This window comes from Accipiter gentilis, unplaced genomic scaffold (assembly GCF_929443795.1).
Source record: "Accipiter gentilis unplaced genomic scaffold, bAccGen1.1, whole genome shotgun sequence".
In the NCBI taxonomy this organism is placed as follows: Eukaryota; Metazoa; Chordata; class Aves; order Accipitriformes; family Accipitridae; genus Astur; species Astur gentilis.
In genome coordinates, this window is record NW_026060956.1 from 619,158 (window position 1) to 641,910 (window position 22,753).

At 58.4% G+C, this 22,753-nt stretch overlaps 1 protein-coding gene across 1 annotated transcript; it reads left to right on the forward strand.

Moving 5' to 3' along the window:
• The first annotated feature begins 4,224 nt into the window (after positions 1-4,224).
• LOC126037193 (adenylate cyclase type 10-like) lies at positions 4,225-22,229 on the forward strand. The gene is given in 25 exon segments (XM_049797457.1): positions 4,225-4,347; positions 4,465-4,573; positions 4,877-4,981; positions 6,100-6,138; positions 6,788-6,931; positions 7,663-7,868; positions 8,313-8,399; positions 9,376-9,567; positions 9,682-9,803; positions 10,441-10,517; positions 10,827-11,016; positions 11,928-11,980; positions 13,383-13,536; positions 14,255-14,348; positions 14,350-14,448; positions 14,963-15,049; positions 15,544-15,827; positions 16,452-16,588; positions 17,476-17,592; positions 18,647-18,901; positions 19,599-19,937; positions 20,739-20,953; positions 21,336-21,443; positions 21,601-21,779; positions 22,052-22,229. Coding segments are annotated over 25 exon segments (3,693 nt in total).
• The last annotated feature ends 524 nt before the right edge of the window (positions 22,230-22,753 follow it).

Sequence of the window (22,753 nt, forward strand, 5' to 3'; positions counted from 1 at the left end):
TTTGAGACATTAACTTTTTCAGTCCCTCACAGGGGGTCCCAGGTTTGGGGTCCCCAGGGTTTGAGGGTCCCAGGTTTGGGGGTTTCCAGGGCTGAGGGATCCCCAGGCTTTGGGGGCTCTGGAATTTGGGGGCTCTAGGGGTCTGGGTGTCTCAATCCTCGGGGAGTGCCTGGGGTTTAGGGGGCCCCGGTGTTTGGGGAGGCTGGGTCGGGGGAGTTGCAGCATTCCCAGAGTTTGGGGCTCCCATGTTTGGGCGTCCTGGACTTGGGGGTTCCTTGGTTGGGGGTCGCTGGGGTTCGGAAGTCCCGGGTTTGGGAGTTCCCAGGCTTGGGGGTCACCACCTTCAGGATCCACAGAAGCAGCACCATCTAGGTGGTTTCTTACTAATCCTGTAACGGAAGAAATACATCGTTCTTCTTTGGTGTGGTGTGCCAGCTTTGTGGAGTTACCCTCCAGCACCCATCTCTGCGCAGACATGAAAGAAGCCAATTTCTCAGCTCTGCGCGTAAGACTGGCTTATTGCGCACCGGGTACCGACCCCCGCTTGTGGGACAACACATCTGCAAGTACGGTACTGACCCAGATACGAAACAGAGGGTGCCAGTTAATCCCAGGTGCCACATACGCTGCACCTTCTTCCATCGCCTCCTCTCCATGAATTGTTTTCCAGTCTCTCCCACCTCCTCCCAGCTCAGATACCTGCACTCTGGCTCAGGGCTGGCGACCCTCGGGGCAGCAGCAGGAGCTGCTCTGACCCTGGTGCTGGGGTTGTCCCTGGGGCTGAGCACTCGGGCCCAGGGCTGGTGAGCTGGGCCATGACAGGGCCCAGGGCTGATGAGGTCTCCCCCAGGCCCGTCCACACTGCGAGACCACCTGCCCCTGCAACTGTAACTGTAACCAACCGCAACTGTAACTGCCCCTGGTCCCCCCCTCGCCCCGGCTGCCCCACCCCGTCTCTCCCCCATTTCTCCTCAGGCCACTGGGCCTCTGCCCCCCCCGGCCCCACCCCAGGTCGGCAGTGACTGACAGGCCAACACCGGCTCCGCTGATTGGCTCAGCCGTGGCCAATGGCACAGCAGGGGCAGCCCGGGCCTCTCCTCACAGAGCTGCCCTGCACCAGCTGCCCCCGCCTCAGCGCAGCTGCGCCTCAGCCAGCCGGGACACTGGGCCTGCGGAGAGACGGCCTTCGAGAGGGGCCATTTCACCTGGAGCTGTTCTCTCAGCAGCGCAAGGTGTGTGCGCAGGTCTGCCCTCCCTCAGAACCTCCCCGGTCTGCTCGTGGGGTCTGGGCCTGCTCAGGGAGGGAGGGAGGGGAGGGAACAGGAGAGGGCAGGAGGGGATCTGCTCTGGATTGGCAAGTCTTTCCCAAAATGCGGGTCGGTCTGTGCTCCAGCCACAGCCCCGGGCAGGAGGAGCTGCATGACGGGAGCCGCTGGCCTCGGCCAGGCCTGCACCTGGCAGGAGACAGGGCTCTGGGCCCGGTCACACTGCCCACGTTGAGCCCAGCACCCAGGGCCTTCGTCAGGCCTCACCTTCCCCTGGGGCTGAGGAGGAGAGACACCCTGTCCTGGCGTGGCGCGGGGCATCCTCCTGCGGCCAGAAGGAAGGACAGAGCCCTGTCACTCTCCCCACAGGGGCTGACCACCGTCCTTCCCTTCTGTCCCTGGGGCTCCCCAGTGCTGGCAAGGCCCTGCGGGGCTTCAGGGCCAAGCAAACGCTGGGGCCCCGAGGGCTCCTGGGGCAGCTTTGGGCATCTCTGAAGCTGAGGCGTGGCTGCCCCTTTGCTTCTGCAGATGCAGTTATCTGCTACCCGCTTCATGATCCGAACCGTTCCTTCGTCGTGGCACGTGGACTGGACAGATGCCACGTCCCTGTCAGTCTGGGAGGACTTCAGGGAAACAAGGAAGTTGCAGCATGCACCCAGGTAGGAGGACAGTGGAAAGGAGCCCTGACAAGGTTTTTCTGCTGTTTCAGAGCTGAACTCAGACGTTTGTGTGCATCCCAGCACCAAAGTCTGCTTTTTTTCCCTCCAAGCTGCACAGCTTTTTGCCAGCAAAAGCGAGTCGGCCCGAGCTGGTCTGTGGGATAACTTGGCTCCTTCCATTTTGCGTTGCATGCCTACACTTTTCCTTTTTTCCACCAATGTCTTCCTTTCAACCCCCTTCCCCCCAAGTTCCATCCTCTTTCAAAGGTGATTCTGATTTCAGTTTCTAGACAGATCACGGAGCAGGTAGACACAGGATGTAAGCATGGACTGGTCTCTACCTTCGGAGCTGTAGGCTGAGCTGGTTTACCTTTACAGGCTAGATAGATAGGGGCTACGGGCAGAGTTTCTGTTTTGCTCATTAGTACTCCTTTTGGGGCCCTGTGACAGTAAGTTTGTCTGCCGGCAGATCCGCAGCAGTTAAAACTGACACTGAAAGAGTTTCAAGGACGGATGCTGTTCTGTGTGTTTCATTTTGGGTACCCATTTCATTGAGCTAGAATTATTCCTTTGCAGTTAGGTGACGGCGATCTTCTTGCACTGGTCTTTTCTTTCTGGAGCGCATCCTGATGTCCTTTGTCATCCAGAGCTTTCCCCTCTGCTGCCAAGAAGAGCGATGGTCGTGATGAGGACTAAATCCTGTGAGTAACGATTTCTTCAAGTCTGATTATGAAGGTGCCAAGCCTCGTTTTGGGGGTCCAAAGGCTTCACTTCAGGCCCAAAGCCTCATGTTTAGCTTCCAACGCCTCTTTCTTAGGGACGAAATCCTCCTTGTCATGGGCCATAGGCTCGTTTTCAGGATTCGGCCTGCAATTTTGAGGGCCCAAAGCCTCATGTTGAGCATCCAGAGACCCATTTTTAGGGTGCAAAGCCTTAGGTGTTGGTACCAAAGCATCATGTGAGGGCCCCAAACCTAATTTCAGGGTTCAGAGCCTCATTTTCATTTGTAAAGCACCATTTCTAGGGCCCAAAGCCCCATTCTTAAGGCCTTGACCCTCCTTCAGAGAGTCGAAACCCGCCTTTCACAGCTCTAAGCCTCAAATGTTGTGCCCAAAGGCCTGTATTTGGCATCAGAGCTTCCTTTCGGGGGGCCATAGAGGAACCAATAGGCTCACCTTGTTGTCAGGGTCCAAAGCGTATTCGTAGCATCTCCCCCATTCTTTGCAGTGACAAAGGCTGCTTCTGAGGGCTGAAATCCTCATTTGGAGGGTCCAAACCTGTCTTTCATTACCCATGGCCTTTTTTGAAGAAGCCACAGTTTCATTTTTAGGATCCTGTGGTGGTGTTTATGTCACTGCCGATAGGGCAGGCCCAGGAACCTGGCTTGTGCAGATGCTTGTGATGTCACTTGTGGCCCAGTTCCTCTGCCGGAGAGGGCAGAGGCTGAGCGGCCTCAGGAGAAACAGGCGAGAGATGGGCCGGGGGCAGCTGGGGCAAGGGAGGGAGCAGGGCCAGGACCAGGACCAGGGGTGCTACGTGCACAGGAACAGGTATCTCATTTTTATAGAGCAGCATCATGTTTAGGATCCAGCCAGTTGCTTTGAGGCTCCAAGCTGCATCCTGAGTTTCCAAGCCCTCATTTTTATGCTCCAAACCCCTCTTTTAGGGCCCAAAGCTTCTGTTTTAGAGTCCAAAACTTCAATCCTAGGCTCGGAAACCTCCTTTTTATGGTCCAAAGCCTCATTTTTAGGGTCCAAGCCTCATTCATCAGTTCCAAGCCCCACTCTTCAGGTGCAAAGACTCTTTTTGAGGGCCCAGAGCATCATTCTGAAGGCCCAAAGTCTGATGTGGAAGGGCCAGAGCCTCCGTTGTAGAGGCCCAAGCCTTATTTACAGTGTGCAAAGGCTCATTTTCAGGCCCCAACCCTCAGTTTTTAGCTTCCAAAGTCTCCTTTTTAGGATCCAGTCTGCAATCCGGAGGGTTCAAATGCTCATTTGGAGGGCCCAAAGCCTCATTTTAGGGGCCAAGCTCCTCGTTTAGGGTACGAAGCCTCATTTGGAGCCTCCAAAGACCCATTCTTAGGGTGCAAGGCCTTAGTTAGGTAGCTGCAAATTCAGCGACGGGTCGCTGCACGAGCCTCCCTTCGGCACTGTCCTCCAAGAAGTGGGGCGGCGCTGGCTGCCTCCGAGTCATTGGCTCAGCGTCAAGGAGGGAGACTGGGTCACGGCGGCAGCTGCTCGGCAGGCGATGACATACAGACGGTGTCGCTGTTAGCTGATTGTGTTGCTTGAGGACAGATGATGGGTAAGCAAGTGATAACCTACGGAGGAGGTCACTGCCAGATGATTGTGACCACCGCCATGAGGGCAGAGGGCCAGTCCCGCACAGAGGCCCCGGGCTCACTGTGCAACTCGCACTGTGTGGTGAGGTCCTCGTCCTCCCAGCTGGGCACGGCCATCTTCTCCTGAGGTACCCCGTGTGCCACAGGGCGCTGATGATGGCTTCTGCCTGGGAGAGGAACCGTTCGTTACCACTCACAGCTGGAGAAAGCAGCAGCTTTTCTCCCCAGTCTCATTGCTGAGGACTACCTCAAGATTATCAGTCCCGTTCAGGCTGTCCAAGGAGTGCTGCTCTTTGCGGATATTTCAGGTGGGGTGAGCAGGGAGGAGCAACCACGGACACGAGCCTTTTTGGGACACGCTAGGCCCTTTGGAGCCCTGCCCCGGCTCCTCAGACAGAGTGGCCACCTTGTCACTGCTGAGGTGTTCTGCTGGGATGCCCAAAGAGAGGGGGACGGGTTATGTTGGGCGGTCAACCACTGCCACCACCAGCACTGAGCCAGCGCGTGGGAAGGTGTGACCTACAGGTTCTCGGGCCGGGCAGCATGGAACTGGCTGCCAGGTCCTTTGTCCCACGTGGGCATTTCCTGACTTCTGGGTGTCCCTGTTACAGGTTTCACTGCTTTGACAGAGAAGTTCATCCAGAGGGCCGGCCCAGACAGAGGCACTGATGAGCTGGCGCAAACCCTCAATTCCTGCCTGTGTGACATTTTGGAGGGTAAGAGCCGTGCTGCGGGACTGTCTGCCATCGGGCCGTGAGGCTGCTCATGGAGGGTGGGGGTAGACATGCTGGGCAGCCTGGTCCTGCCTCCTTGCAAGGGCTGGGGCTTTCTGTGGCCTGCAGGAACAGCAAGAGCAGCCAGGGTCTCCCGGTGAGTCAAGACGGGCGCAGGTCCTTTCTGCTCCCCCCCTGTGGCTGAGGAGGCACCCGCTTTCTCAGCAGCTTCCTCTGTGCTTCTGGCATGAACACCCGGCTCAGTGATGCATTAGTGCCCAGAGCAGGCTGGGGGCATCCAGCAAGTGCCAGCGCACAAGTGACCCGAGGATGCTGGCGCTGATATATGTGTGCCTGTGACACCCTCGCGGGCGCCTTTTCACAGGGGACTTCTTGACCCTTCTAAGCTGACCGTGAGCACATTGGTGGCCACCTCTTTGGCAGCCCCTGTAGAGCAAAGCAAGAGAGTCCTCAAAGACGATGAAGGGTCTGGAGCATCTCTCCTATGAGGAAAGGCTGAGAGAGCTGGGACTGTTTAGCCTAGAGAAGAGGAGGCTTGGGGGGTGATCTTAGTAATGTGTCTAAAACCTGAAGGGAGGGTGCAACGAGGACAGAGCCAGGCTCTTTCCAGTGCTGCCCAGTGTCAGGAGCAGAGGCCACGCCCCAGGCATGTACTGAAACCCAGGATGTTCCCTCTGTACGTCAAGAAAGGCTTTTTGACTGTGAGGGTGGCCGAGCGCTGGCACAGGTTGCCCAGGCAGCTTGTGGAGTCTCCCTCCTTAGAGCTATTAAAAAATGATCTAGCCACCGTCTTGGGCAGCTGGCTCTGTGCAGCCCTGCTTGAGCAGCAGGGTTGGACCAGATGGACCCCAGAGGTCCCTTCCAGCCTCCACCTTTCTGAGATCTGGTGGCAGCTCGCAGGCCTGCCTCCGTGCCTGCTGTGCACGTAGCAGGGCTGTGGCCCCTGTGAGCCCGGGAGGCAGGCCAGAGTGGTGCTTTCCTGGGCTGTGCCCCACGGTGCACCCTCACCTGGGTGCTCCTCTCGGGGCGGAGGGGCTTGCTCTGTGGCTTCTGGAAGAAGGTGTCCACATGACTCTTCCTTTCCTTCTCTCTGTCCGCAGAGGTGCTGACTTTTGGAGGAGACATCTTTAAGTTTGCTGGTATGTACTTAGGACGACGATGCCCACGTGTGCTGACCTGCAGCATTTACCTGTTGTGGCGGCCATTTGCTGTGCTCTGCTTCTCAAGAGGCTCTGTGTAGCACCTTGAGGCGGCGTCCTGGCCACTCACGCAGCCCCCGTGCAGTGCCCTTTCTCCAGGCTTCTCTTTCTCCCGGGGCCTGCCTGCCTCCGGTTTGGCTTTGGCAAGGGCTGTTGTCTCCCTCATTCTGCCCCTGCTGGTAGGACCCTGGGCTGGGGGTGGGGGGACAAGGAAGCACTGAGAGGAGGAGACCCCCGAGAAAGCGCAGCCAAAGGTGTGTGTCGGGGTGGTGGTGAGGGGCGGGGAGGCCCTGGTGATGGCGGAGCTCGGGCTGCCAGGCTGCGAGGGCAGGACGAGGCCCTGGTGTGCTGCAGCTGCAGAGGAGCGCTCGGGGCAGGGGGTGCCAGCGCTGCCGGCTGTCGGCTGCTGTGGCTGGCCCGGGAGAGGAGAGGTGTGCCGGTGCCCAGGGTTTGGCCCTCCAGGACGATGCCCTCCCACAGGCCCATCTTCCTCAGCGCGTCGGCCGGTTTCTGCTGTCCCTGCCACTGAGCGCAGGTCGGGGAGAGTCAGGTCTCAGCAGAGCCTTTCCCTTTCCCTCACTTTCCCCAGGGGATGCTGTGCTGGTGCTGTGGAGAGCACCACCCCGGGAGCTGGCTAAGACCATCAGCCTGGTGCTGCAGTGTAGCCGGCAGATCCAGAGGAAGTATGGGAAGCGTGACACGCACGTGGGTCAGAAGATCCAGCTGAAGATAGGTACGGGCGCCGTGGCACGGGGTGCTTCTCGCTGGCAGGGAATGGGGGGATCCGTCCTGGGGCTAGTGCCAAAGGAAAGCATCTCCTGCGAGCATTTAAGGGGCCAGCTGTAGTCTGGGCGGGGATGGGAGACCAGGCCTGCTGGGTTTGCGTGCATTTGCAGATGCAGAGGAAGCTTAAAGGCAAAGCGGGCGTCAGATCAAGTATTAGGGTCCTCAAATGTCTGATTTAGCACAAATGTCTGTGGGAGGTAGTTATCTTTCCATTTTTTCGGGGGGGAGGGGGCAGCTTTGCATCCTTTGCCCTGCTGGATTCTCCCCTGCCTCTCACAAAGAGCAAAGGGGAGCTGCTTTGCACATGGCTCTGGGAAGGGCTTTGGCAGGCTGTCATGGGTGTTGTCAAGCAGACAGCTACAACCTGCCTGCACGTTAGCAGAGCAGGCAGTGATCAAGCCCGCCTGGTTTGCTGGGCTTCTGGGCAGGCTGCTGGGCTTCTGGGCAGGCAGCTGGCTAAGACACCCGGCACTCTCAACACACTGTCTGTTTCTAGACACCCGTTTCAGGGACCTGTGTCAGTATGCCCCTGAGTAGGATGGAGGATGCCCTCCCTTTCCATAACGCCAGTCTCCCCACTGGGCTTCAGATTAGGTTCTGAACAGCTGAGATGCTGGGGGCTGTAGAGCTCAAAATCTTCCCTGTGTCAGTGCTGCTTCTCCCTCTCTTTCTCACCAGGGATCTCTGCAGGGCCCGTGGACCTCCTGGTAGTCGGAGACAGGAGGCGGCAGTACTTCTTGATCTGTGGCGAGGCCCTGGATGAAGTTTGTGAGGCGGAAGAGCTTGCGAATGCAGGTGAAGTAATCCTCTCAGCCACCTCCTGGGAGCTCTGTGAGCAGCACCGGCTCAGGACCAGGCGCCTTGCAGGCAAAAGAGCTGTGAAGGTAGGTGGGTGGCATGGCCTGTAGAGCCATTTTGAGGACCCAGACCTGGACATGAAGGAGGGAGGTGTCAGAAGGCTGAGGAGCTGGATGTGGAGAGAGCTTGAGCTGTGGAAGTGGGTGGGCAGCTGAAGCTCTTGTCCTTCCCTCTCAGGGGTAACAGTGGTCTGGGCTTGCTTGGTTTGAGGGGTCGGGAGGCACTGGGAGGGTTTTGGCCCCACCAGCCATGTCCTCTGTGGGTCATGGCGCTGTTGCTGACAGCTGGGGGATGCTTGGGTGATGCCTGCCCAGCTCCGGTGCTTCTGAGGAAGCACTGCTGTCCCATCCAGCCAGGTGGGCTTGTTCTCCCCTTTTCTGGGCAGTGACGGTGGAGGGCAGGCTTTGTCCCCTGGGACTCCTGGGGAGGCCAGTGGCAGTGCCTTCACGCCGTGTGTCTCCAGGTTACAGGCATGGATCCGATGTCTTGGTCAGAACGCCAAGACGCTTTACGCAAGCTTGTACGACACCCAAGGAGCCAGCGCTTGGAAGGGGAAGGTGAGTGCCAACTTCACCTTGTTCGCGGCTTGCCTGGAAAGCTGGGGCCTGGCTGCTTCAGGGGCCAGAGAGGAACCACCTGCGCCCTCTTCCTCCTTTCGGCTGGCACTCGTGCTTTTGGCCCTCGCGTGCATCAGCTGGGGCGGTGGCTGCTGCTGCCTTCTCCCTCCAGGGGACAGCACTGCCGTGAGCATCTGGAGGTGGCAACATGAGCAAAGGCAGAAGACTCTTTCTCCCCCGTTTCCCGTGCCAGCCCCTGCTTTCCAACACCTCGTAGTCCTGTCCTCCCAGCGACCACCTGCTTTTTCTCTCCTCAGGTGCCATGAGACCTGCTCTTCTCCTGCCCGGTGGCGCTAATGCGTACGACGTGCTTAGCAAGTACATGTCAGGAGCTGCTCTCGGGAAGGTACGTCCAGGCCACCACTGCTGGGGACTGCATTTTTGGAGGGCAGAGGAAGTGGTGCATTGCAGAGATGGAGTTCTCACGAGAACAGACAAAGAGAAGGAAACGCACCCTGAGAAGACAGCGCGGGGAAACTGAGCCAGGGGGCACTGGTGCCGCACCATTGCGTGTGTTGTCCTCAGAGAGATACGGGTGGTGGGCGGCAGACTTCTGTCTGCCTGTCTTTTCTGGGGGTATGGTTCTGGATGCGCCGGGGTGGTGGTGGTGGGATAAAGGGGAGGTTGCACTGAAGTCCCCAGAGCATCCCTGCGGGTCGCCCCTCGTGTCCACACCCGTCCCAGGATGGGGTGGTACCGGAGCACCTTTCTCTCCTTTGTCATTTGCGTTAATGATTCGGTATCTGCCTGCCACAGGCTGGGCAGCCTGCCCGCCATGTGCACTGAGAGAAGGATTCAGCCCTTCCTCGGGGAGTACCTGCTATTGCCAGTACGCCTGCTCTCCCTCGGTGTCTGGTATGGGCAGTAAGCCCCCGGGAGAGCAGGCTGGTGAAGCCATCCTGCTCTTGTCTTCCAGCTTGATGACAGAGTGCCGCTGGACCTCTTCTCTGAGCTACGGCCGGTCACCAGCCTCTTCGTCCAACTGCAGTTGACTGCAGGAATCAGCACAGTGGACATCCGCACCCTCATCCACGATGCCAGCAGGAAGATGCTAGAAATCCTCTGTCCTCACAAAGGCAAAATCAACAAAATCGTCCTGTTTGATAAGGTGAGTGTGTGGGAGCAATCGCTTCCCCCCACCCTGAGGGGGTGGGCGGTGAGGAAGAGGGAGAGGCTCCCTCTTAGGCATTGTAGCAAGATGTGCTGCATCCGTCCTTGGCAGGGCTGCATGTTCCTCTGCGTGTTTGGCCTCAGTGGAGAAAAGCTGCCCTACGAGAGCATTCACGCCTTGCAGAGTGCTATTCAGATCTTCAATTCCTGCTCCACGATGCTCATGGAAGTAGAGTGAGTGTGTGGTGGGGGTGCGTGCTGCTTGGGATGGCGCAAGGGGGCTTCCCAGAAAGAGACGTGTCTTCTAGCTTGCTCTGCCTTGTCCCTGGCAGGAAGGAGGCAGTGCCCTGAGAGGTGGCAGGCAAGCCCCGGACTTAGCCCTCGGCAGCCAGGCGGAGTCCCGCCAAGCACACCCTGCTAGCCACCGTGCTGGAACGAACCCTTGCAAGGGCAAGAGGCTCCTTGGTGCCAGAGGCAGGCCCTTCTGGGCGACTGGCCCATGAACAGGGATGGGGTCCAGCCACCTGATCTCAGGTTGCTGCCATCGCAGGCAGTGACATCGCGGGTGCCTTCTTCCCTCCCTCTTTGCTCATGAGAGGGCTGTGGCCTTCTGCAGGTTGCAGCTCAGGGAAAGTGGCCTCAGGGGAAGTGTCCAAAACATCCCACATGCGCTCTACCCCTGTCCTTTGTCCCTTGCAACGTGGGTATGTTGCGCCCCTGAGCTCTCCACGTCCCCAGGACCCGCGCTGGCAGGACAGGATGGCAGGTGGCCCAGGCTAGCGCCGAGGGGAGATGCGGGAAGGGATGAATCTGGGCGGGCAGGACTGCGCCTGGGGCGCTGCTGAAGCTGCACTGTTTCCCTGTGTGCCAGGGCAGTGTCTGTTGCAGTTACCAGTGGGATGGTGTTCTGCGGAGTCACCGGCCACCCTCTGAGGCATGAATACACAGGTAGGAGGCGTGTGTCTGAGGCGCGGGAGGCTGGCGTGGGCCTGCTTAAGCATAGCACTCTGGAAGAGGAAGGCGGGCTGGGAGAGGGCTTTCCCAGCAGCCGGTCAGGAGCGGCCCGGGCAGTGCGGGTCCTGGCCCGTGGCAGGAGAACGGGCTCTGTGGCCGTTTGTTCCCCTGGGTTCTGCTGATCCCGCTGTGGGGTTGGCCTGTGCTGGAGGTGAGGCAGCCGTTGGCCTGGAAGGGCGCCACGGGTCTGGTCGCATGGGTACGTCAACGCACGCTCTCGCACGCTCTCTCTCTCTCTGGCAGTCGTTGGCCAGAAGGTGAATTTGGCAGCCCGGATGATGGTGCACTACCCTGGGCTGGTGTCCTGTGATGCAGTGACCTACGCCTCCTCTCGGCTGCCCCCTTACTACTTCAAGGAGCTGCCGGAGAAAAAGATGAAAGGCCTCAGTCATCCTGGCACTCTCTATCAATATGTGGGGATCACCAAGAAGAGGTGAGTGACCTCCGAGAGGGCTGGACGAGGGGATTGTGTCATCAAGGGTGCAGCCTTGGCCAGCAAAGAGGAATTAGGCAGAGAGAGACCAAGCTGGTCTCCCTTGCCTGTGGCTGAGACGGTCAGAAGCCCTGGTGCGGGAGGCTTTTTGCCTCTCTCCCCTGCTGTCTCCTGCTGCTAAGAGAGCGGGAGTGAAGCCCCAGGGATGGGGAAGGTTAGTCTGTCTTGGCAGACACAACCTGGCCTTGCAGGCTCTGTCCAAATGGCTTTCAGCTGTGCTTGCTCCACCACATGCCCTGGTAATGCTGACCCAAGGAGGTTTTTGGGACAAGCCGCTTCCGAGCAGGAAGCTTTGGGCCAGCCTGGTTCCCATGGGGAAATGTGGACCGTGGGGACACCCTTCCTCATGTCGTCCTGCTGAAACCTCAGCTTTTCCTGTGGGCCAGGATTTGACCTTCGCTTTGGATGACGGTTTGAACGTTAACATTGCCATCTCTTGGAAACTCCAGGAGGAGTTGAGCCAAAGGTGCTAGGTGCTTGGCATCCCAGCCCGTTCAGTGACACAAGTCCTCCTTTCCAAGACACTTGTTTCTCTTGGCCAGCGTGTGCTAGCCAACAGCACACCCTGGCTCCTTTCACGTGTCTGCAGCGTCTCTTGGTTTGGCCTCTGGTGGTGGCCTCTGGATACGTTCTGCTGTTCTGCCATGGCCGTTGGGCTTCTTTATGCTTGAAGCTGTCCTAGCGTGCAGCTTGAACTTTGGGTGGGGGTGCATACAGGGGAAAACATGCTGCCCGAAAGACAAGCAGGTGCACGAGGAGCACATCCTGCCCCTCCATGCCAGGCTGCTTCTCTGTGTCCCCTGGCTTCTCACCAGCTAATTGACTGGTGTTTTCTTTTCCCCTGCTTCTAGCATATTTGGCATGGGTCTTGCCAAGAAGAGGTCAGAGTACGCCCCCTTACTGGGTAGGTGGAGAATGCCTTGCTCTTCTGAAGCCCAGTTTCTTCCCCTTGGTAACTTTTAGCGCCACGCTGGGGCGGGAGAAGCTTTTGCCAGGGATGGTGTTGCTGCAGAGGCCCTAAGGAAGTGCGGCCTCTCTCGGCCCCTACTTGGTTGACCTCTTTGGGGTGGAAAGCAGGGTGAGGCGCCTGGTGCTGCCTTGCCCTGCTCCAGACCTGGTACGAAGGTACCTTTCAGCTAGGGAGCTGCTCACGCCTGGGGGCTAAACTGATCCCGGTCTTTGGGATCAGGAAAGCGATTGCCTTCTGCCAGTCTGACGGAGAGTTCCGGTGGTGGGTTCTCCCCCTTGTACTCCTCAGAGATCCTTTCTTGGCAGCATCTGGGCGTAGACATGGCAATGTCAGGACCCACGGGGTGCCTTTAATCCCTCGGTGTCTTGCTGGAGGTTTTGGGCCCTGTTACAGGTTAACCCCGGGAGGCAGCTCAGCCCCACAGAGCCACTCGCTCCCCCCAGCGGGATGGGGAAGAGAATCGCACAGCTTAATAGGTAGAGCAAAAGCTGCGCAAGCATGCAAGGCCAAATCAGGCATTCGTTCCCTGCTTCCCATGGGCAGGCAGGTGTCTAGCCATTTCCAGGAAAGCGGGGCTGCATCGTGCGTAACGGTGACTTGGGAAGACAAACGCCGTAACTCCAAACGTCCCCCCTTCCTCCCTCTTTCCCCCAGCTCTTCTTGCCAAGCACCGCATCATATGGTACGGAATAGGCCTTTGGGCAGTTGGGGTCAGCTGTCGTGGCTGTCGTGCCCCCTCCCAGCTTCTTGCGTGCCCCCAGCCTGCTCGCTGGCGGGGCGGCGTCAGAAATGGTAAAGGCCTTGACGCTGTGCAAGCGCTCTTCAGCAATAACCAAAACATCGTTGTGTTATCAACGCCCATGTCTGGTCACAAATCCAAACCATAGCACCATAGGAGCTATCACTGAAGAAAATTCACTCTAGCCCAGCCAAAAGACACTGAAGATGCTGCCTCAGCTCCCAGGAAGTGCCCTGTGGCTCATGCTACAGCGAGGAGATGCTGCAGCGACTCGCATCATCTCTTCCAGTCTTGTGCTGGATCGCTGCGGGGAGTTGCACGGGGCCGGCTGAACCTCTGTGTCTGTGGGAGGGCAGAGGGTGGCGGGACGGGGAAGAAGGCATGGAAGCTGCACTGTGGGGCAGGCGGGCCGGCTGCCGCTCTGGGGAAGGCAGAGGTAAAAAAGCTGGGATGAGTGGGCAGGAAGGAGGCCTGGCTGTAGGCAGGCTGGTGGAAGTGGTGGCAGGACAGGGAACTGCGGTGGAGGGTGCCAGCCAAAGTGGCATCTCTCTGCTTTTCAGCACGCCCAGCAGCTGGTTTTCTTGTTTGTCTTCACAGGTCGGGAGAAGGAGATTGACCGCTTTGGCAGCTGCTTGAAAGCCTATGAGGACTTAGGACAAAGCCACATCCTGGCGTTTGAGGGCACGATGGGCTCCGGAAAGAGCCACTTACTTACCGAACTGGCCTATTTAGGCCAGGCTGCTGGCCACAGGTACAGGTTTTTGACCTCTAGCTTTGGGATGCTGCCCCTGCCCATCACCTGGCAGCCATAGAACAGTCCGTCCCCTCTGCTGGTGCGCCTGGTCCTTGGACTGCAGCCTCCCGAGAAGGCCTCCTGGAGACTCTCCCTAGGAGCACCTGCATGCTCTGCTCCCGCCTCTACACCTCTGGGGAGTTGGAGGTGGCTTCTTGAGCCGTGGCCTTTCCTCCTTCACCTCTGGGCCAGGCACAGATAGAAGGAAAGAGCCCGAGCCCAATGCTTTTCATCTGACTCGAGATGCAACAGACAGCAGGGTGGCCTGTCTCGGAAGCCCTGCTTGCCCTCTGCTCCTTCCCAGAAGGAGCACTGGGGCAGAAAAGCCTTCCTGTGGTCTGGGAGTCAGGCTGCTAAGGTCTGGAGCCCAAAGGCAAACCCACCACTTGCTCCATCCTTGCCCCTTAGCCCCGTGAGTTCCTCTGCAGGGGGGACGTAGCGAGACCTGGGCCGGTGCTGTGGAGACACAAGAGTCTGGAGCCGGCTCTCCCAGTGGCTTGGCAGCAATTGCCCCTCTGTGCCCTTTCTCGTATGAGGAGTGAAAAGCTTGGCCTCCTCTGGGAAGCACTTTGAGACGAGTGGCTGACGAGCACCCCCCCAAGGGCATCTGCACCCCTTTTGTCTTAGAAGGCTTGGGCTGTTGGGGATCTCAGTCCCCTTTGCTTTTGCACGGCAGGGTAGTTGCCGTGGAACTGCTAGAGGCCAACGTGAGGCAGTCCTTCTCTGCCATCCGTACGCTGATGGCCAGGGCCCTGGGCCTCCAGGACAGTTGAACCGTGCGGTGCCAGGCAGTGCACGCTGCAGACAAAGCTCCGAGGGACAATTGAAGAGAGCAGCTTTTGTCTCCTCAGTGACATTTTCCTTGTCGAGGTGAGAGCAAGAGGCGTCTCTGGCCCTGGAGAAGGCCTTCTCATGAGCTTTTCGGGGTCTGATGTTGTGTGGGCGCGCTGCTGGGAGTGCCTGAGCTCGGGGGTGGGAATCGTGGGGGTGGTAGCACAGGTTTCCCATTCCTGGGCCCTGGGGGGCTCCCTTTCCAGGGTGAGTTCATGTCCTGCGCTGCATCTGGCGGTGCCTGGTGCCTTGTTCAGCACCTTGGAAGTGGCACTGGAGAGAGGCTGGTGCTGGGCGAGTGGTCTGCTCCAGCCAGCCCAAGCTTCCTACAGGCAGAGAACCAGCTCTTCAGCCCACCCCCAAGCCCCAGCTCTGCCAGAGGGCCTCTGCTTTGAGCTCCAGGTGCAGCCCCCACTGTGGCTCCTTGCACCTGTGCTGGGGAGAGCTAAGGTGCTGAGGCCAGCAGGGGCAGTTTGCTCTGCGGTCTTGCTTGGTGGGTTCATGTGCCTAGCCCCGGAGCGATGCTTCTGCCTGACTGTGCTTTTCTGGCCAGTTTCCCGTTTCGGACAAGGTTCGCGAGATGCGTGGAATTGAAAGAAAAAAGGAGTTGCACTCGACTTGGGCAAAAGTGCTGGAGAAGGTGAGCCTTTCTCCTTCCTTCCTTCCTTCCTTCCTTCCTTCCTTCCTTCCTTCCTTCCTTCCTTCCTCCTGGGTCAGAGAAGGAAAACAAGCCTGCTGGCTGCAGACTCTGCACCACAGCAGTGTGAGTGCATGGGAGGACCACACGCCCGGGCCATCGCCCTTTGGGGCCTGAGAAACCCCCCACCCCCACGTCCCCCCTCCTCCACGCAGCCCCACAAACACACCCCATAGCTTTCCTCCCGTCGAGTGTACCCTGGACAAGGAGCAATGGCTTCTGCATTCCCTTGCCCAAGCTGCCTCCTTCTGCAGGTCAGGTGGTGTTAGGTGTGACCTTAAAATCTCAAAGAAATTGAGTCAGTAAGCTTCTGAGCAGGGAAGCAGCTGGGGAGAGACTTCAGAGCATCCTCTCAAGAGACAGAGGCTCAGTCTCCTCCCCTGCAAGACACTTGGGATTCCACTGGATTGTCCTCAGAACATCCTGCTTTTTTTCAGACCATTGGAGGAGAATTTGGCATTTTCGTCATCGACAATGCCCATTTCATCGACCCTGCCTCCTGGAGTATCATGTCACCCGTGCTCCGAAATGTCTCCTACTTCATGGTCATGAGCTTGGCGCCGGGCTACCCAAGGACAGAGGGCTTTTGCAAAGCTGCAGCAGACAGCACAATGTCCCAGAAAATCACCTATCTTCATCTGGATGAGCTGAAACCTTCAGCTGTGGTGCAGGAGGTCTGCCAGAACCTTAGAGTAGACAGCATCTCCAGGGATCTAGCGAGGTAAGTTTGAGGCAGGGGAGCTCCTCCTGAGGGCTTGAACCTATGCAGACCACGGGCGGGAATCAGCCCCCCCGGAAAGGGAGCGCAGGGCCACTAGAAGCATCACCGACTCTAGCGAGTACTCTAGGAGGTGGGTTGCTTGTTATGCCTTGTCCTGGCAGGCGTGAGCTGAGAGCGGGCCACTGCCGAGACACAGAGCGTGGGAAGTGTCAGCCCTTCGCGGCTGCACAGAGAGGAAGGGAGGAAGAGTCCCGAGCCCAAGTGTGGCTGGGCTGTGAAAAGGCCTTGGTCTAGGTGGCCAGGCTGTGGGGGAGATTCCCTGGGACAGAGGCCTGCCCTGCTGCCAGAGAGGATCTAGGCTCCTGAGGAGGGGAAAGGCAGGGCTCGCTGCTCTGCGCTTTGGCCGTTGGCCGCAATTCTTTTCCCACGGACTTCAGCGAAGGCCGGAGGTTCGGGGGGGCCCAAAAGCCCAAGCCAGCAGAGGACTGTCCCATTCAAAGGCAAGGTGCAGCTGTGACAAAGATGCTGGCTACCCTGTATTGCCCAAGTGACTCGCTGCCCACCTGAACCGTGTTTCACTTTACTCCTCTTGTGGTGGTCACTGCCGCGTCTGCTCCTGTCCAGGTTCCTGATCCAAAGAAGCTCGGGGATCCCGTATTACTGCAAGGAGCTGCTGGGCTGCCTTCTTTGCAACAACATGCTCTTGTTCCGCACCCGGAGGCGGGGTGGAAAAGCAGAAGACAACTGGGAGAGCCTGATCAGTAAGCACCTTTGCTGCTGACTAGCGAGTTGCTGTGGCGCATTCTCCGCAGCACAGTCTTGCCCCATCGTTCCCCCGTTGATCTGGGCAGAGTCAGATCTTGCAGCAGTGCAGAAAGTGGTCTGGCGGAGGCGTGGGCTCCTGCGTGCCTTGCTGTTGGGACAGCCAAAGCAGGGGCTGGCGAGTTGTGGTGGCTTGGAGGGGCCTAAATTCTTGGGGGGGTGCGGGGGGGATTGGGGGTCTAAAACACGGGGGAAATGGTTCCAGAGCACATGTGTTTCTGGTGTTTCTTAGGCATTCTAATGGGCACGTAATTTACCCTGGCCCAACGCCAGCTCACTTGAGAACAAACCCCAGCTTGAGGCGAGGGACGGGCCTGGGAAACTTGAATTCAAACCCATAAATCCCCACAAGGGTGTGGTAACGGAAGAAAACGGTGGCAATGCCGCCGAGAGCGCCATGCCAGCCAGAGTGCTGTGGCCTTGGGAGCAGCCGGGGCTGATGCTGCATTTTGCATGATCACTGGCAATTTCCCTGGCTGCGGAGGTAGCCCTGTCGAAGGCAGCAATGCTGCTGCTTTCTGTCGCGGGGCATTCAGTTGCCCCCTAGGCACTCCAGAAGCTTTGACTGAGGGGCTGTTTGGGAAAGCTGGTCTGAAGGCAGAACACCTGCCTGTTCTGGGAGGGCTATGCAAAGAAATGCTTGCAGTGGGAACCTGTTTTGCTGTGCTTAATGACCACGTTCAGCGCGTGCAGGTCTGTGCGCTTGCACTGGACCATGTGAAGTGGGACTTGTCCCATCTCAGGTGAATTTTGAAACGTTTGCAAGCCGCAAGTGACTTTGCAAATTGCCTTAGTCGTGTTCTCTTGCTCCACCCAGCTTCTGCAGTTGAGGCTTCACCCCTCACAGCAACCTCGAGCTCCAGCGCGGGGAACGATGGCACGGTCTGCTTCATCAGACCAGACGTGAACCCGGAGAACACGGTGCTGCCCACCACCTTGAAAGGTGAGGGACCGAGAGCCGCTCTGCCGGCTCGCGGCTGTGCTGGGGCCCCTTCGCGGGGCATTGGCTAGAGGGAGGCTGGGCATTTGTGTGCTGCAGAGTCACCCTCTCAGCTTGGGGGCTCTGCTGGGAAGGTGGCTCCAGTGCAACCAGGAACAGGCCTGGGGTTGCGGGCAGCCATTTACCCCTCCTGGGTGTGAACCAGCTGTGAGCCTGCTGGCTGCTTTCCAGCAGCAGGTAGGAGAGAAAAGGCTATTGGTGCAACACTAGAATGGCTCCCTTTTCTCACAGAAGCAAATCCTTTGCTGGGAAAAGTCTTTGACTTGCCGCTGACTCAGCTGTGATCGCGACTTTGCCCTCGCTATTCTCTTTTTAAGCTCCCCAGCTAATGGCGCTCTCAAGGCACTTAATCCAAACCAGATCCGTTGTTTTTTCCTGTGAATTGGCACGGAAATCCCCCCATACCAGGAGAGCGGGATGGGGGAGCTGTCAACGACTGTCCCTCCTCTCTAGCCATAGCCATTTGTATGAACCTTGAAGAAACGTCATGCTAAAGCATTCCTGCTATTACGTTGTTCTGTCCCATCCCCGCGCGCCCCCCCCCCGCCCTCCCCCCCCAAAAAAAACCAAAAACCCCAAACAAAAGGCATATTATTTTCTGGCCAAGTTAAGAGAGGCATTGTGGGGAGCTCTGAGTCCAGCTCTGCTGTGGGGAAGGTTCTCTGTTTTCTGTGTGCGCTGTTGGGCAAAACCCTACTCCAGATCTGGTAGGGCGCATCATGGACGCATGTACCTGCTGGATCCTGCCCTCCTCACCCCAGGTGGGCGAGCGTCTGTTTGAGCGTCTCGCTCTTCCCCAGGCCTTGTGGCCTGCGATTCCAACAGGTGTGGAGCCATTTTGAAGACGCCTGCCCTGGGTTGCAATTGCCCAGCAGGTGCGGTGCCGAGGAGAAGAGGCCAAAGTCTACCCCATTTCATGTGTTGAGACTTTCCAGCCTCTCCAGCCTCAGCATGGGGAACAGGCAAGAGAGAAAGAGGTGTTGCTTCTTTTTGACAGAGATTGCGCTGGCCCAGCTGGACCGGATAAAGCCACTGAAGCAGACGGTTTTGAAGTTTGCAGCTGTCATCGGGCCAGTGTTTACCACCCAGCTGCTGTCACACATCCTTCCTCATGGCATCAGGCACAAGATGAATTGCTTGTTGGACATGCTGGTGAGCGACAACATCCTTAAGTGGCTGAAAACCACAGAGGTGCCAGAAGATGTCCGAGATCCTACCAAGGGGCCAGGCAGCTCTCGGCAGGCAGAGAGTGGTAAGTGGTAGCAGTGAAGAGGCCAAGGGAGCTCCCAGCTGTGTCCTGGTGGGGCTCGCCGGGGCACGGTGCACTTCCCCCCTCTGCCCCAGTAATGGCTGGGTGGAGCTCAGGCAGGCATGGCGGTTCGGGATGGCTTGTTCAAAGATCTTACAAGTCAATCTCAAAGAACGCTAGCGTTGCGCTGGAGGGAAGCTCCCACCAGCTGTCCCAAGTGCCTCTGCTCCTCTGCCTTCAAGTGCCGCTTGTAGCGCAGGCACGGGAGGGCGTGTGCAATCACCGATATCCTCTCCCAGCTGCCTGCGGCATCCGCATCAAAGGTGGCCTCCAAAGTGCCCCAGGGCCTTTGAGAGGCTTTTATTCAGCTTTGATTCCCCTGTGGCGCAGCAGGGGAAGCTCAGGAGGCTGGGGACTGCCTTGCCAGGAGCGGAGAGAAAGCACTGGCCGGGGCTTGCTTCGGCTGGCGGCAACATCCCCAGCTCCTGTCTGGAGCACAGCTGAGCACTGTGTCCCCCGGGCTGTGCTAGCATCAGCAAGGCAAGGCGGGCCCTTTTGCCTCATCCTGCAAGGCTCGGTGTGCAGCAGCGCTGGTTTGCCGCTAAGGATGCTCACCAAGGCATGACTTTCATGCCCCGGCTGGGACGGCCCTGAGCCCTGGCCCCAGCTCAGGCTGATGCAAAGGCCCTTTGCCCTGCAGGTGTGGAGAGACCCTCTCTGAGCAAGAAGACCACGGAGCGGCAGTCTGGCGTGCTGGTCTTCTGTGTCCCACTGCTGCGGGAGGCTGCCTACGAGCTGTGGCCCGAGAGACAGCGGGTCGCCTTGCACCGCAAGTGCGCCGCCTTCCTGGAGCGGCACGCGCACAAATGCAAGAGCTGCAGCCAAGGGGACTTTGTTGCCTTCCACCGCTTCACTGTCACCAGCAGCCAGGAGGGAGGGAGCAGTCAGGGCCCTGCTGAGCAGGGCGACCCTCACAGCTGGGAGGCCTTGGTGCTCGCAGGAGAACAGCTGAAGAGGGATAGGACTCATGCCCCTGAGGGTATGCTGTGCACCATGCTTCACAGCCTGGGCCCTCCAGGACCCCAGGGGGGGCTGTGCTGGGGATGGGGTGGGAGGACATCTGCTAGGGACGAGCCCAGGAGGTGAGGATGGCCACTGCAGACTTTCCGCAGTGTGTCGCGACCCTTGCAAGGATCCTTGCGATCCCCAGCCCGCTGGGAGAGGGAGAGTAGTTCTTCCCCCGGGGTATGTGAGGAGGTGTCTAACCCCCTGTTTTCTTTCCTGATGCTGCAGGTGCTCTGCAGCAGCAGCAGGCTTTCCTGGAGGAGGATTTTGGGTGAGCAGACACGGTTTTGATGATTTTGGAAGGCAGTGAGCTCAGGGTGTCCAGAGGAGACAAAGGAAGCGCCGCCATTTGGCTGCCGGTTGTGACTGCAGCTTAGGGAAGAGGCTTTCTGTGGGGTGGGAGGTGGGAGGAGGTGGCCGTGGAGGTGAGGGAGGGCTTGAGGAAGCCTGTGGTCTCAGAGCGATCATCGCACTACACTGGAGCAGCCCTTGCTTTCCAGTTCCTACAGAGTAGCACTGCAAAATCTGCAGGGGAAAACCTGCCCCGGGGACTCGGGTGGTTTGCCTGTGGGAAGAGGTGACAGAAAGCCCAGCTTGTCTCTTTCTCCCTACCTACAAAGCACCTGTACGGGTCGTACGTGCCTGTGGCCTCGTGCTCTGCTTTGAAAAAGGGCTTTTGATGCCATCTCTGTGGGGAGAAAAGCAGTACAGGTGATGCCTGTGTATTCTTTGCTCTCTTCTTCTCCTGGGAACCGTCCTCTGACTAGTGTGGCAGGACGGTTTCTGGCAAAGAGGGAACAGACAGCTGAGCTGCCCAGCAAGACCGACAGAAAGCACAGCGGTACATGCTCATGTGAATGCAAAGCCATCGTGGAATCGGTGCTTGTGCCTTTGGCTCGCCACTACGTGGCGATGGGCGATGCTGCCAGAGCCTTCTACTACCTTCTGGAGTCTGCGGCTGCCTACCTGCATGTCTCCAACAGCTACATGGTGAGTTGCCCTGCTTGCCAGCACGCACTGTGCACAGAGGCCTGCCTGCCTGCCTGGCCGCTGCACTCGGGCATGCCTTTGCGGGACCTTGGAAGGGAAATGCTGGGGTCAGACCCTGACTTTTTCCTCTGGTTTGCCTCTTCTGCGGCAAGAGACACAAGGCACTGTGCCCTTAGCACGGGGGGCATTAGCAGGGAGGCAGTCTGAAGGATCACTGGTGCCTGTCTGTGCTCTGAGACAGTGTGACTGTGTTTGGGCGGGCGTCACCAGGGGGAGAAACAGGCCCTCTTAAGACAGATGCCAGAGGCAATGACGAGGGAGGACAAGGCTGGCCATGGGCTCTGCACCCACGCTCACCTGCTCTCTGTGTGCTTGCGCAAAGGCCCTCATGAAGCTGAACGAAGCGGAGGTCCTGAGGAACTCGCTAGAGAAGAAAGCAGATGTGATAGCCTGCTTTGAAGAGGCCACCTTCTTCAGCCTCAAAGGGGAGGTAAGAGACGGGCAGGTCTGGAGGGATCTCCCGGGGGACGGAGCTGGATGCCTCCCGCGGTTGCAGGGGATATCCCTGGCATCTCCAGCCACTTGGAGATTCCTGCAGTCTCCTGGGCAACTAGTCCATATCAGGATGCTTCCCTTTTCCTCTGCAGGTCTGCTGGCATATGGGGCACATGAAGCTGGCAAAGAAAATGCTCAGGGAGGCTTTGAGCCTGCTCGGAAGACAATTCCCCCGGACCTCCATTGGAGCCTTTGTCAAGTCTCAGGTGGAAAAGTTGCCGTGTGCCTCTTCTGTTTCCAGAAGAGTATCCTCCCTTCCGCAGGAGGCCCGGTAAGAAGCAGAACTGAGAAGCCAGGGGAGGAAGAGCCATTTCCCACCTGGTCCCAGGCATCCCGGCCCAACCTGCCTAGGCTTGAGGCCACCCTGAACCTGACACATAGGCCTTAGCAGGACCGAGGCAGTAAGGAGCCACGTGCGGGTAGACCAGGGGACGGCAGAGCCCCACACTCCCTCCCTCCTTGCACCCTGCTTTCCCCCGGCCCTGTCCATTTAGCACTGCACAGCTAGAGCCTCTGGGCCAAGCAGTTTCTCTCGTGTGGCAGGAGGAAGAGGCTAGCCTGGCTGCTGCGGCAGAGCTGCTGTCTTTCCTTACTGGAGCACCTCTTCAGCCTGGAGGGCACTTCCAGTGGACGGACGTTCTCCCGCCTGGCAGCGCGCATGAAGGCCAACACGGACAGGGCAGCGGACTCCTATCGGGCAGCAGACTCCTGCCACAGATAGACTTACGCCCAGAAGGGTGGCAATGAAGTTACCTCATTAAACAGCTCCGTCATTATGACCTTTGGAGTCGGGCCTTTCTTTCTTTCTTTCTGCGGCACGGAATGGTACGCTGTCTTATTGTTTCTGTTGATGGCTACTGCGGCGGCTCCATCAGTGATGGCTACAGCTCTCTCGCAGGCCCTTGTGCAGGCTCCTGATGGAAGACGCTTCTGATTTGAGGTCGCATTAAAACCAGAGGCCTCTAAAACCCGAGCCCTCTCTGTTGTTCTTGCTCCTCACCACCTACGTACGGGCAGCCGGCTACTGCTGCTCCCTGTCTTTCCCCCGCTAAAGGGGAGGGGTTCCCAGGGTTTAGGGGGTGTCACGTCCCAACTTCTCAGGACCATGACTCGGGTTTGCCGATTCCCACGTCAGGATTAAGGTGAAACAACACCAGGGATCCTTTAACTCCCAAAACTCAACTTCTCTTCGCTCACCACAAGAATTGGCATGCTCACCGCAAGAATTCGTATGCTCACAACAAA